General features: G+C 35.5%; 2 protein-coding genes across 4 annotated transcripts; both read right to left on the reverse strand.

The window, feature by feature from the left end:
* Positions 1-914: 914 nt before the first annotated feature.
* Positions 915-5,650, reverse strand: LOC133867275 (uncharacterized). The gene is made up of 7 exons (XM_062303997.1): positions 5,172-5,650; positions 4,175-4,315; positions 3,722-4,087; positions 3,181-3,423; positions 2,552-2,644; positions 1,455-1,655; positions 915-1,320 (listed from the first exon to the last, which is right to left on the reverse strand). The coding sequence occupies exons 1-7, from the start codon at positions 5,505-5,507 to the stop codon at positions 1,108-1,110; spliced, it is 1,593 nt and encodes a 530-aa protein (XP_062159981.1). The 5' UTR covers positions 5,508-5,650; the 3' UTR covers positions 915-1,107.
* Positions 5,651-6,323: 673 nt separating this feature from the next.
* Positions 6,324-11,047, reverse strand: LOC133867285 (uncharacterized). 3 transcript variants are annotated; one of them, XM_062304023.1, is made up of 12 exons: positions 10,861-10,976; positions 9,944-9,995; positions 9,724-9,837; positions 9,535-9,650; positions 9,375-9,424; positions 9,200-9,300; positions 8,647-8,731; positions 8,044-8,152; positions 7,649-7,820; positions 7,406-7,477; positions 7,122-7,235; positions 6,324-6,988 (listed from the first exon to the last, which is right to left on the reverse strand). In XM_062304023.1, the coding sequence occupies exons 3-12, from the start codon at positions 9,784-9,786 to the stop codon at positions 6,896-6,898; spliced, it is 975 nt and encodes a 324-aa protein (XP_062160007.1). In that variant the 5' UTR covers positions 9,787-9,837; positions 9,944-9,995; positions 10,861-10,976; the 3' UTR covers positions 6,324-6,895. The 3 variants fall into 3 exon arrangements, with proteins under 3 accessions (XP_062160007.1, XP_062159992.1, XP_062160000.1); XM_062304008.1 differs by lacking the exon at positions 9,944-9,995 and having other exon boundaries at positions 10,861-11,047; XM_062304016.1 differs by lacking the exon at positions 9,944-9,995 and having other exon boundaries at positions 9,375-9,421; positions 10,861-11,045.
* Positions 11,048-12,949: the final 1,902 nt, after the last annotated feature.

A 12,949-nucleotide genomic window follows, 5' to 3' on the forward strand; every position in this document is an offset into this window, starting at 1 on the left:
AATGCATTGAATTTAATTTCGTTTTGCAATTGAGGGTTTTCTATGGAATTGTGTTGGAAGAAGGTTTGTGAATCGGCAATGACTGATCATCTAGAACGGAGAAATGATATAGAGGGCACACTTGACCGTCCCTTCTTCTCATCTTTTCATTAAAAAAATAAATTTTAATCAAAAAGAAAAAAAAAATGATAAAGGAGTGTACTTTTTGATTGAAATTTATTTTTTAATGAAAAGAGGGAGAGAGAGGACGGTAAAGTGTCCCCTCTGTATCATTTCTCTCTAGAACAAATTATCTTTTGTTTTGGGCGGTCACCATAATCTAATGTTGCTTAATTAAACTGTCATAAATAAGGGGTACCACTCGTGTTCAGGTCAAGTTCAAGTTATATCAAGACATGGATATAAGAATATATAGATAAATTTTACCCGACCCATTTAATTAAACGAGTTAGATCCTTCAACCCTAACCTACTAATTTCATATTAGCTTCATATTGGGTTTGTGTCAAAAATTGCCGACACTAAATGTCACGTGTCAAATTCGAATTGTGTTAAGACATGATAATAAAATTATATAAGTCAATCATAACCCAATCTATTTGATTAAACGAGTTAAACCCCTCAATCTTGATAAGCTAATTCCTTGTTAGATTCGTATTAAGGTCGCAAGTCGTATAAAAAATTATTAACCCAATCATACATCTAGCTTCCGTTTGACACTGACTGTTACGAGTTTGGGCCCGTCGCTTGAATTAATTGAAGGAACCACTAAAACAAATTCATCCAAAAAAAAAAAAAAAAATTCTCACCGGCGCTCAAGTTTTTACCTTGAGTATCAATAGTAAAAATACTATATCTTAACCGTAGCTCTGGGGCAGTTGCATATATGGAACGTTTATATGGAAAGAAAGAGAATTGAAACAAATTTCCCTTCCAGGAGTTGCTACATCAAGATTACTGATTCAATATTTTTACCAAACTCTAATAACAGATATGTACATTTATTTAATCTCTAAAGTATTCACCCCACATGTTCTAAGGATATAAAAAGCAGCATAAACGCATGCTTGAGGAACAACAACACAAGCATGCACAGTGAATTTCAAATTTAACATTGAACGGGCCTATCATAATTAGGAGGTAAGGAGGGGCAATTCTCATTCATGCTGGCATATGGCTCTACCGTGTTATACTGAGGCAGTTCCATCCAATACTCACCAAGAATCTGGCAGAATGGGAGCCGTCCATCCTCATTGTTGCACCAACTTGGTAGCCGTGTTTGATTATCATCAAAAATCTTAAGCATATATGCGTCGCGAATCTGCAATTAATTGATAAAGCCCATGTCATATACAGTGACCATGATGAGAAAACATTCAATGGTGGAATACAACTCCAAAAACAAAACATTACAGAATAGAGAGAGAGAGAGAGAGATTCAGAAATATGACTCACAGTAAACTCCGTTACTTGAATAGAACTAGAAATAGGTCCCAAAATTCCAGCCTCTTTATACATTGCAAGGATAAATGCGACACAGGTTGTCGATTTCCCATCGCTATACACCCATTCATCTTGTTCTGGAATGGTAAGCAATTGATCAAATGCTATGCCACGCTTTTCAGTTTCAGCTAGCATGTCATACAAGTCCAAATCCTGAAAGAAAACAATGGAGCAAGAAGCTAATAAAGGCAAAATTTGACAATGAAAAGTTACTTGAGAATTTTAAACTAAGACTAGCACAGAGTTAAGAGAATACTTCTGGCAAACCATTTTGACAATTAAACAGATCGGTGCTGCTTAAAATTTCCATCCTGTGTGTATAATCATCTAGTCTCAGAAAAATGCTCATACCATCAACTTGCTGTGGCACTCGAAGCAAATCATATATACAAAACCAAGAGCACAAGAACTCAAAACCTCTTGAGCAACAGCTTTAAAAAACCAAATAACCCTTTTTATAAGTGGATAATTTTTCAATATGAAATTCCATCTGTGTATTTTTCAACTATAAGGAAGCTAGTCAACGTTCAGGAAAAAAAAAAGATTAGGCACACTAATTCCTAACGAGATCCATGGACTGGCATAAATTATTAAAAGAGAAAAAAAAAAAAAAAAAAAAAGCTCACGCACTGGCACTGCTCATTATCCATCTTTGATCAATATCAAATATCCCTTCATATTGCCTTGTTGCAGATGACTTCTTTGGTGCAGTGTCAAAACACTATATTCCACAGAACATAAATATGATCTTCAAATACAGCAAATCAGCAATGGATGCCAATTACAAATGATCCCCCCATAATAAGGAGATAGAACTCATGATAGATATGTTAAATAGTCTATCAACATTTCAAAGCAAGATACTGATTGGCTTATAAGCAGTTTTTCTCTTAATACTGCATTTGTAGGTTTCTGGATGATGCATCATACACCCAGGTTGACTAATTTTTATTTGAAATTGGAGCAAAACAATATGGTTTAGAATTGAGACTAATGTTGAATAAATACCCATAAACAGTAAAATGAGTGACATAAATGAGCGCAACTACCTCAGTCCCTAGTCGCTTGTTTAGAGCTTCATTCCACATATTTGCAGCATATGCTGGCTGCATTCTAGTCCACATAGACATGACAGAAATGACCTGCAAACAGAACCAGTTAGTGTAAAACTACTGCAAAATTCTCCATGCACAATCCTATGGATTACATGCTTAACTGTACAAGAGGTGCATACTATGAAAAGTGTAGCGGGGAAATGGAGAAGTGATACCTACTATGAACGTGAGAGGAACATTGACAATAATATATGGGTAAGATAATCATGCAACACACCTTTTTCATATATCAAATTGTTGACAAAAGATTATAACAATAAGGTACTGTATGAATCAATATATTCCCCTCTAACAAATATGAGGATATGGACATGCACGCATAAACTCAACTATTGCAGTCATTCAGAAATACCTAAACAAACACCACCTGAGCAATAAATTAACCACAATGCCAAAGCAGAGAGAAACAACGTGTCACAATAGCCTTAAAACGTTAATAACTCTATATATGAACCATTTGTTTAGCAAGGATGTGCAACATATTTTCATAGCACACAATACCCTCCCATGGAAACACAAGTTCAATAAAGCATATTTATATTATAATTAGTGAAGATGCATACCAAGTGAGCATCAAGAGGTGGAGGATAGTTGTCAGTCACAGTGTCAATCCAACTAAATATCATGTTGTGATAGCCATACGGCTTGCCTGCCATGCTCCGAGCATATTCCCATGCTGCAGTGGAGTTGAACTTTGCACGCAACTCCGGATGCAAGGGAAGCAAGGCTATCTGTGGATTAGAACTATCCTTTAGTGCCAACTCCCACCATTCATCCCATGGAATTACCACAATAATTTCTTCACCCTGCAACGTCAGCAGAAGTATGGTGTAAAGACAAATCAATCTGTGGGTGACTGAAAAAGAAGAGGAGAATACGCCAAAATAATGTTGAATCCAAAATCCATTAAAATAATTCAAAAATACAATTGAAGGAATGGATAAAAATCAGAATGATATCCACCTAACACAGTACTCCTGAAGCAAACATCATCTACAAGCAAGTGTCCACATGCTAAAATATATGAATGAACTCAAAACACACATTTTACAAATTTTACATATATTAAGTGGTAATGTATGCTTTATGTCATTTATGTCATACCTCTTCATTCTCATGCCCGGATTCACCAACCCAAAGATTACCCATTTCATCCTTCAAACAAACAGCTGTATGACCAGCAAAAGCACCAGTTACCCATTTTTCTAATGTCTCAAATCCACCCCACCGACCACGGATCTTTGATACGGCTAAGAAATCACCAGAATGAACATCATCAGGATTTATAGTTGCAACCCAAGGCTGAGGACGTTTTTCAAATGAGGCACCCATGTGATTCTTCAAAAAAGCTAGGTTAGCATTCTGACCCCATACAGTGTTTGAAAACAAAGGCAAGACATCCACTAAAGAAAGCAGGGTCCCAAGCATTCCTGATGGCATAAGAAATACAGAAATCCCATGCTGCTTAACCTGCTCAGTAGAGTCAAAAAGATCACCTTTATGCAATGATGCTCAAAAGCACAAGATCTAAACAAACAACAGAGAAAACAAGCATACATATTCTAACTCTGCATGCTCTTCCCATGAATCAAATTTCAATGTATGTTCTCTAGCAGAGAAGTAGTAATCCCATGTAATCCTGTAGGGCGTTGCAAAGACATACAGATCCATGCAGCTCCAGCTGTGCGCTGCAGATGTCTGTAAAGGAGCAGAAAGTCAATCCAGGGAACCTTAGCATACTGTCAAGATAAAAATAAAAAATTTGAGAGGTTGGTTGATTAACCAATCTACTAAACACTTCCCTGTACTTCTGATGTGCATTTCCCAAGGAAAATCAACACAGCTTCAATGAAATAAACATGGGTCCTTTAAAACCTTTTAGTACTAGCTGATTCAACTTGATAGCACCACCAGTTATAGTTCTAACTTATGCCACATGTGACGCAATCTATTTAAGTGTGAAATTATATTTTTGGTCACTCCCCAACATAGGTGATACATCAAACTAGATGGTTTTACAATAGGCCAATGAGCAATCCGTTTCAGCTACACACCTTATCTCTCTCTACTGCATGTCACAGCTAATTTTTTTTTTTTTTTTTTTGAGGCCTAAAATCAGAACATGGAAGTTGAAAAGATTAATACAAGACGCTACCTAAATCCGAAACTAACTCCGATAAGATAAGATTAACAATCAGAAGGCATCAAATTTAAAAAAAAAAAATGTCCTTATTTTACAGCCCAAAATAACATGAGAATCTAAACATTTCAACTAATTGATTTATTTACGCTGCTTCTATAATTATTTTAAGGAAACAAATGCTCTCAGGAAATAACAAATTTAATAACTTTCCAAAAAAAGAAAACAAATGCCTTATAACTGGCCACGAGTATTTAACTTTCTTAAAAAGCAATCTTGAATCGGTATCCAATTCAAGTTTCGTAATTGCAGCGAACTACAACTCACAATCCCTATTCAACCAAATTATACAATACAACACATAAAACAGCGCAAAAAACCACGGTAACAATCACGATCGTCAAAAACCCTGACCTTGAGATAGAGAACGCCGCCTCCCAAGCCCTCCGGCTCGTCCCGGTCGCCTTCGGTGAACTCTAGGCGAGCCTCGTTGCCGTAAAAGCACGCTCCCTTCCACTCAGCCGTGCCGTTGTATGGACTCACCGATCCCACGAAAGCCGGCAACAAGTCCACGGCGCTGTGGAAGTTGTTCAGCACCGGCCACGATATCTCACGTGGGAGCACGGGAAGCACATCCTTGACCCGAAACGGCACCTTCAGAGCGTGCCCGAAATCCGACCCGAACCCTATCCCCAAAACGCACAGTATCAGCGGCAGCCATACGGAGGATCGGTGGGGGAGGAGGGACATGGATAATAGAAAACCCTAGGACTTGCGAATTGGGAAAGGGAAGGACTGGGATTTTGATCTTCTACTCTTTCCGTGCTGGACTACTTCCCTTTGTTTTTCTCGTTGTTATTGCTGTCGTCGATGTCGTTTGTCGTTGTGAGTTTAGAAGGAGGAGGAACTAGGAAGTTTCATTCTTTTGGTCCACGTCAACGGCAATTACGATTTCTATTTTTTTTTTTTTTTTTTTTGAAATGTTGTAAATTACATCTTTATCCCACAATATCGGTGTTTTAATCTCAACCAACACTTAAATGTTTATATTTTAACTGTGATTGATCTAAATATTCGTTAGTACTCATAGTTCAATAATATGAAATAGTTGCAAATAAAAATATAGTTTTTAGTATTACTCTTCTTCTTCTTTTTATCTTCGGCAATTTTGTAGGCATTATTTTTTTTTAAAAAAAATTAAAAAAAACATCCCATTGAAAAGTGCATGTGAAAAAAATTAGCTTTCAATTTCTTTACGTTTTTAAATTACAGACAATTTAATACATATTTTTAAAATGTATAGTGTTGAATTACCAATTTTACCAAACACTTGAAAGGCATTTTTGAAAATTATATTTTTATTAAATGCGTTTTAAAATCACTAATTTCTTAAAGTCTTTCAAAACTCCTAAACCAAAACGGACACATAATTTACGAATTTTCATACGCACTTGATCATTGCTTGATATCGAGATGATAAAAATAACAAAAAAACCTGAATAATTTCCTACCAAGTTGTGGCAATAGTTTATACTACCGGTTTGCGCTTTGGAAGTAAGCTAAAAATACAAAGAAAAATCCCAAACGTCGTCACCTTCAACCAAATTCAATTGTTCTTTTAGAATTTGGACAGCTTAAATTAGTATTACATAAGAAAGGTACTCATCCAAAAAAGTATTACATAAAACAGGTTTAAGTTTGAAAGGTCAAGTATGGTGGGAAAAAGGCCCTTTGTGTAGCATAAAAGGGAGAAAAGGAGAAACAGATTTAACAGCTTTGATTTGTCCAAAAGTCGCTGCAACAGGTAAGAGCCAAAGAACCATTGGTCGCATATCAATCATGCCCAATGTTGAGAAACTTCCTTTGATATCTGTCTTCTTTTCTTTTCTTTTTTCTTTTTTGGATTGGATAGATAAGGTTGCATCAAGACTCTTGATCTTGATCTTGATCACCAGAGTAAGGCAGGCACATGGTGATCACTTGCAACAGCCCTTCATAAAACCTCCAGACTGCAACATCAGTGAACATGTCTTTATATGCATTGATAACCCAATGGAGTGATGGTTTGATTCAAGAGTTCCGGAAATCCATCTGAAGAAGTCAAATGACCAGTCCTCAAACTGACGTTTAAGACCATTTCAAATCCCGAAAAGGAAGCAATTACTATAGCAAGGAAGAAATAGAGCACTGTTTTCAACCACCATTGGCTGCCTGAATGGGTTTAATTGAATCTACAAGGCAGAAGCATCATTTGGAATCAAATCAAATTAAGCAGCAAAATTCAATGCTTTTGAATGCAATGATACAGTAGCTTAGAGAGAGAGAGAGAGAACAGAGAGAAACAATGGAGCAACATGGACATACAGGAAATGTGGGAGGATGCCCAGTTACAGTGCTTATGCAACAAGCTCCAAGATGACAAGCTTCTTCACAGTAATCGGAGAAGACTGCTGGGACATTTATCTCCTTTATTAGCTCCTGAAGTGCTCATCCGAGCAACCAGAAGGATTGAGAGAAAAAAAAAAATATATAAGGCTAATTCAGTTCTTTGTTCACTGACAAAGGTAACAGCTTCTAGGTAGGTTAGCTAACACAGCCAAATATATACAAACAGTGAGACTGAGATGTTCAGAGTATCAAAGGCATACAATTGTTGGCAACCAACTTGAATAAGCAGCAATGCCAGCATTTGGAGCAATCACCAAATGAGGAGAGAAATCCTGTTTAAAGAAGTCAGGAATTACTGCCAAAAGGAGAATCAAGCAGACAAAAAAAGCCTAAATGATAGAGTTTAGACAGACAACTTGAGTACAAAAGACATAATCTAACATGAGTTTTTGAGTGTATGTGTGTATGTGTCTGTCTATCGAGAGATAGATCAAGAAAGAGACCTTTGCTATATCCTTATAACGGTCATGATAAAAACCTCTTCGAAGCTGCAATGTCACTTTTGACGTTCTACGAGTCTGTACATCCCAGCTCAAATTCTCACTTAAAGATTTGCAAATGCAATCTGTCTCAAGGCAATGAGCATAATTGCAAAGATTAATCCTCTCACCATCCCTATTTTTATCCCAGTGCAGGAAAAAGAAAAAAATGATGGTTAGCAATAATGTTTTTAAGTATCACAGTATTTTTCAATAATGGTTTTAAGTATCAAAATGGTTAACAGAGAAGGAACACTTCAAATGCTAACTAAATTTATCTTCATGGGCTGAAGTTCTAATAAAAACTACTCAACTAAATGAATCCTCATAATACATCCATTACGAAGTGCATAACTGACCTATTTTGTGGAATTTCAGGTCCAACAAGCTCTATATGTACATGCACGCCAGGAAAAAGTGCATGCAACTCAGCAAAGACAGCGAGCTGCAAAAGCTCTTTCTCAGGCCCTGTAAATAACAAAAGTTTCAGTGAAACAATGATGATATTATAGATGGTCAATCACCTCGTCATTACCAAAAAGGCACATAAGACTGTTCCAACGGATGCCATCAGCATTTTGTAGAAATCTTAAGCTTAGCACAGGATTAACATCATACTTCAATAAAACATTCGTACAAACATTTTTTGCCCCAACTCAAGAAAGTTCTGTACTTGTTACAGTAAGCGTTATAGCAGCTGTAGGGAGGTTGGGCACAAATCTTATCTCCTATAAACCCAGTTTCACGTCCATAAGCATAAAACCATTATATTAGAACACTTTTCACCCCAGCTCAAGTAAGTGCCGTACTTGTTACAGTAAGACTTATAGCAGTTATTGGGAGGATGGGCCCAAAGTTCATATCCTATAAACCAGTCTAGCGTCCATAAGCATAAAACCATAATATTAGAAGAATCGTAAGAAATTTACCGCTTGCAGAGTTGACAATTGAAGGCAACATACCAAGATAGTGTATATAAAGTTTGTCCCTTATTTCAGGAGTCGAGCTTCCCAGAATAGCTTGAGTGGCATGATATATCGTAAGTGGCTGGAGGAAGAAAAAAAAAAAAAAAAAACTTATGTATATGATTCTGATGAAAATTTCAATATCCAAGAAATAGCAATTAGTTAAGATTGTGCTTGGATTCATAAATCTTTTGGTTTGGATGTGAAATCAACTTTTTGGCATAATTAGCAGCCAAAACATATACCACAATTCTGAGGATTGAAATATAGCAGAGAGCAAATTGTAATCCAAATCACAGATTTTAACATTATAATATTATATTCCAAGAAGGATCCTAGCAACCATAAGCAACCCAACAAATTAATGATTCCAAAAAGAACATTTTTCTTCACATGTAGCAAAAACACTTAGGTGTTGATCCCTCAAGAATATTTACATCTTTGCCACATAAGAAATAGTGTAGACTGGTCTTTCAAAAGTAAAAAGGCCATAGTTGAACATGAGTGATATAAATTCCAACTCAACCGACTGTAACACAAAATATCATACCCAATGAAGAAGCAAAGCAGCAAGGGAATGAAGTGGAATGCACCTCCACTCATAGTAGTCTTTCCAACTACTTAACTGCTTTGATATTGGATATTCAGGCTCTGCATGTTCATATGTGAATTAAAAAACATCAACTTCTACTCCAAAACAAAGAGCCAGAAGCAAAAGCTGATACCATTACATGGGCACAAGATTCTCGGAAGATGCCAAACATCATTTGACCTGCTAATTAAAAAAAAAAAAGTTGGCCAGAATTAAGAAAAAAAGCATGACCAAATAATGTTGATAATTCTATATGTACGATGCAGATATAAAAGATTAAAAAAATAGATAACCTGGAACGATCAGAGGAAGTAACTGACTCCCCACAACAGCATTCATACAACCACATTCCCTCTTTATGGACGCCCCTTTTGCTCAAGAATAAACATCGACTCTCCTTTTCAAGGACCTAACAGATTTGATCAAAAGAAGTACATAAATAAAGTCACAAAATTATCACGAATACAACGTGAAATAATTACCTGAAGTGTAGCTTCTTGAGAAAATGTGAAAGGAAAGTCATTCAAGACATCTACGCATTTCATTTGTTGTTCTAATCTTTTGCACTCTTCTTTATGATCATTCCAGTGCAAAATCTAAAGGCAGAAGTTGAATCTTTCAGCCAAAGAAAAGAAAAAAGACAATAGCATAAAATTTTAAGAATTAAGAAAAAATCATGATACCCATATAATTTTTTTTTACCTTTTTTCTTTTTCTTTTGGGAAGCAACCATATGAAAGTCTTGTAAGATAAACTACAAAATCAACATAAGTAAATAAACATTGAAAAGTGGTGGAATAAAACAACAACAGGTCCCATAGGTATGATGGGAAGTGTTAACAGCAGATTGTGGGCAGTCCAGGGCAGTCGTTGAAGACACATGCATAATTCTATTAAACCAAATAAGTAATCTCTATCTGAAAAAGTTTCAGTCCAGTAATTAAATCACCTTAGTAGTCATATTGATACTGAAGTAACTTTTCACCCCCAATAAATCAATGTAGACTAGTAGGCAGTGGGAAGTTACGGATTGTGTAATATAGTTCATTTCCTTTTAGGCTTTGAACATGACCGATTGCATCTTCAACGTAGATATTGAAGTCATAGCAATTTTTCATCCCACATAAGCCAATATAGGCAAGAATTTGAATTAGGTAATAAGCACTCAGTGTCCAGGAAAAAGCATGTAACCAGCTATCTCACATTCAAAACCTCGTACGAGCATTACCCAGGAGGGTAAAAGCATGAGAAATACTAGGTTGCACCAAAAACATCAATTCTAGTTTCTTTTCAGCTGAAGAGTTTACTCTTCTCATGTGGGCATGCGCGAATAAACCGTTTCAGACTAATGAGCGTAACTTGCAATAGTATTCTTTTTGTGGGCACGAGCTAAGTCTAACGCAAATTAGGAGCCAATTTTCCTTTTCAAGCAGAAACCAATTCTGCTCAAACTGAGACAGACCCAATTGTTCCTACACGCTAAAACAATTACCACTGACAACAAAAAAGTACAACATGAAATCCAATTGGGTGTTTTGTAGAACAACCAAGTTCAGACAAGGAAGTGATTAAAAAACACACAAAATCTAAAGTAAAAAGCGCTTGTGTATATTGGGAACCTGGTGAGAGGCGGAACAATAGGCAACGGCTCCGCACCGGTCACAGCGCCTTCTGGGTGGGCCTAAACACCGAGCTCCCCTCCCTTTTCCGGCACACTCCATGGTCACTTCCTTCACAGCCAAAGTCATCCCTCTATCGCTCTTTCTGTCTATATATGATTCCGATGGTGCAGAATTCAGAGTGGAGAAGCTTGGGCCTGTCTAACTGCTGAAATCCACCTACAACTAGCCCAAAATTATTACCCAGCCTATTTAGACTTTTTTTGCCTGCAGAATTTGGGCCCCAACGAAAAAAAAAAAAAATATGGACAATTGGGTTAAGGTTACTCACTTTCATACACAGGTTTTAACCATGGCGACTTTATTGTGGAACGTGACTGGGTAAGCACAAAAATTATCTTCTGGCGAGATACCACTTTCTCAAAAAATCAGACCTACAGTAGGGTTACCAAATGCTACCTCAGAGCACCCACACAACACATTTTTCTATTTTATTTACTCTTCTTTTTTTTTTAAACTACTTATATCATATTCAATATTTTAGCTATTCATTTTTTAGATGTGATTAGTGTCATTTTACTATTGTATTACGCATTTCTTGTATATTTTTTCTTTTTTGTAAAGAAAAATTATCATTGAAACAGTGAGATTCACTTATGGATTTCACATATTCAAATATAAATTTACACATTTCTTATACAGAGATATGTAAGATAATAAAAATAAACATTTTTCATCGGCTTTCACTATCCTATTAAAATATTTTTATTTATCTATTTTCACTATTTCCAAAGATAAAGCAAAAATTAGATTATTTTTTTTTTATTAATTTAACTTATGCATTATCGAGACGATCAGCAGATTTTCTTAGCACTATATGAGCTAGTCAAATCTTTAACTAAAGTTGCCGGATGAAAAGCTTTTATATATATATATATATATATATACTGGTTACAGGAGTAGCCAAAATAAATAAATGCTCTTAGCATGCAAATGGTATTCATTATACAAGGAAAAAAAAAAAAAAAAGTTACAAAAGCTCAAGATTAACATAAGGAAAGAGCATGTTTGTTAAAAGTTCCCTTTCTTAGAACAAAAAAACAAAAATTTTAAAAATAACCTAAAATACAACACTTTAAATTATTAGAGAAATGGAAATGCTATATATATTACGCCCTAATTCCACTGGGCTGATGTGACAATACCCAATAACATTTGAATTTTTTTTTTTTTTTAACAAAGATTTACGGACAAAGCAAAAAAAAAACAAAAACACTATTTGTTTTAGCATTACTCAAACTACTTTTACTTTAGCATTACTTAAACTACTTTTACGTTTATGTCATATCGTAACACTTTTTCAAACTAAAAACAAAAGCTCCATACAAAACACATTAACAAAAATACGCAATTCATAATTTTCATTCATACTTCTTTAGGAAAAATTCTTTCAGCTTAGCTTATTAAATTGATGAGTTCAAAGTATATGTAATTTTTACATACATTTTTAAAATAAACATGTAATTTTCATATGTATTTTTAAATATATGTTAGTCACATGTCATTTTGATTGATATCCTCATCAATGGGACGAATCATTTACTTGGTCAATTGGGGGTCATTAGCTCATATAAAAATAAAAAAGTAAATAAGTAATGTGGGTCATTAAGAATGGCTTCAACAATAATGTAAGAGTTGCCTTCACATTTATTATATCATATTTATTTTATACTGATTGACGTGGCATGGGACGTGAAGTCTGGCATTGCCTTATAGGATGACGTGATCAATATCCAAAATCTTGGCTTGTTTTGGGATCCACCAAGGAAAGTTTGGGCTACATTTGCTTAGCATATGCATGCACAAGATGCCATGAACTTCATGTGTGGCTAAATGGACAGTGCAATGCCTAAATGATTATTTCAACCAATGGGAGTAGGGCAAATGTTGGATTCACGACCCATCTAATGATGACTCTAAAAAGAATATATCAACGGTAAGTGATACTCATCTTTCAAGGCCATCAAACCGACCCTTTTTCTTTCATAGTCTTAACCAATACTATTATTCCCATAATATTATAGCATAT

Source organism: Alnus glutinosa, chromosome 1, assembly GCF_958979055.1.
Source record: "Alnus glutinosa chromosome 1, dhAlnGlut1.1, whole genome shotgun sequence".
Taxonomy (NCBI): Eukaryota; Viridiplantae; Streptophyta; class Magnoliopsida; order Fagales; family Betulaceae; genus Alnus; species Alnus glutinosa.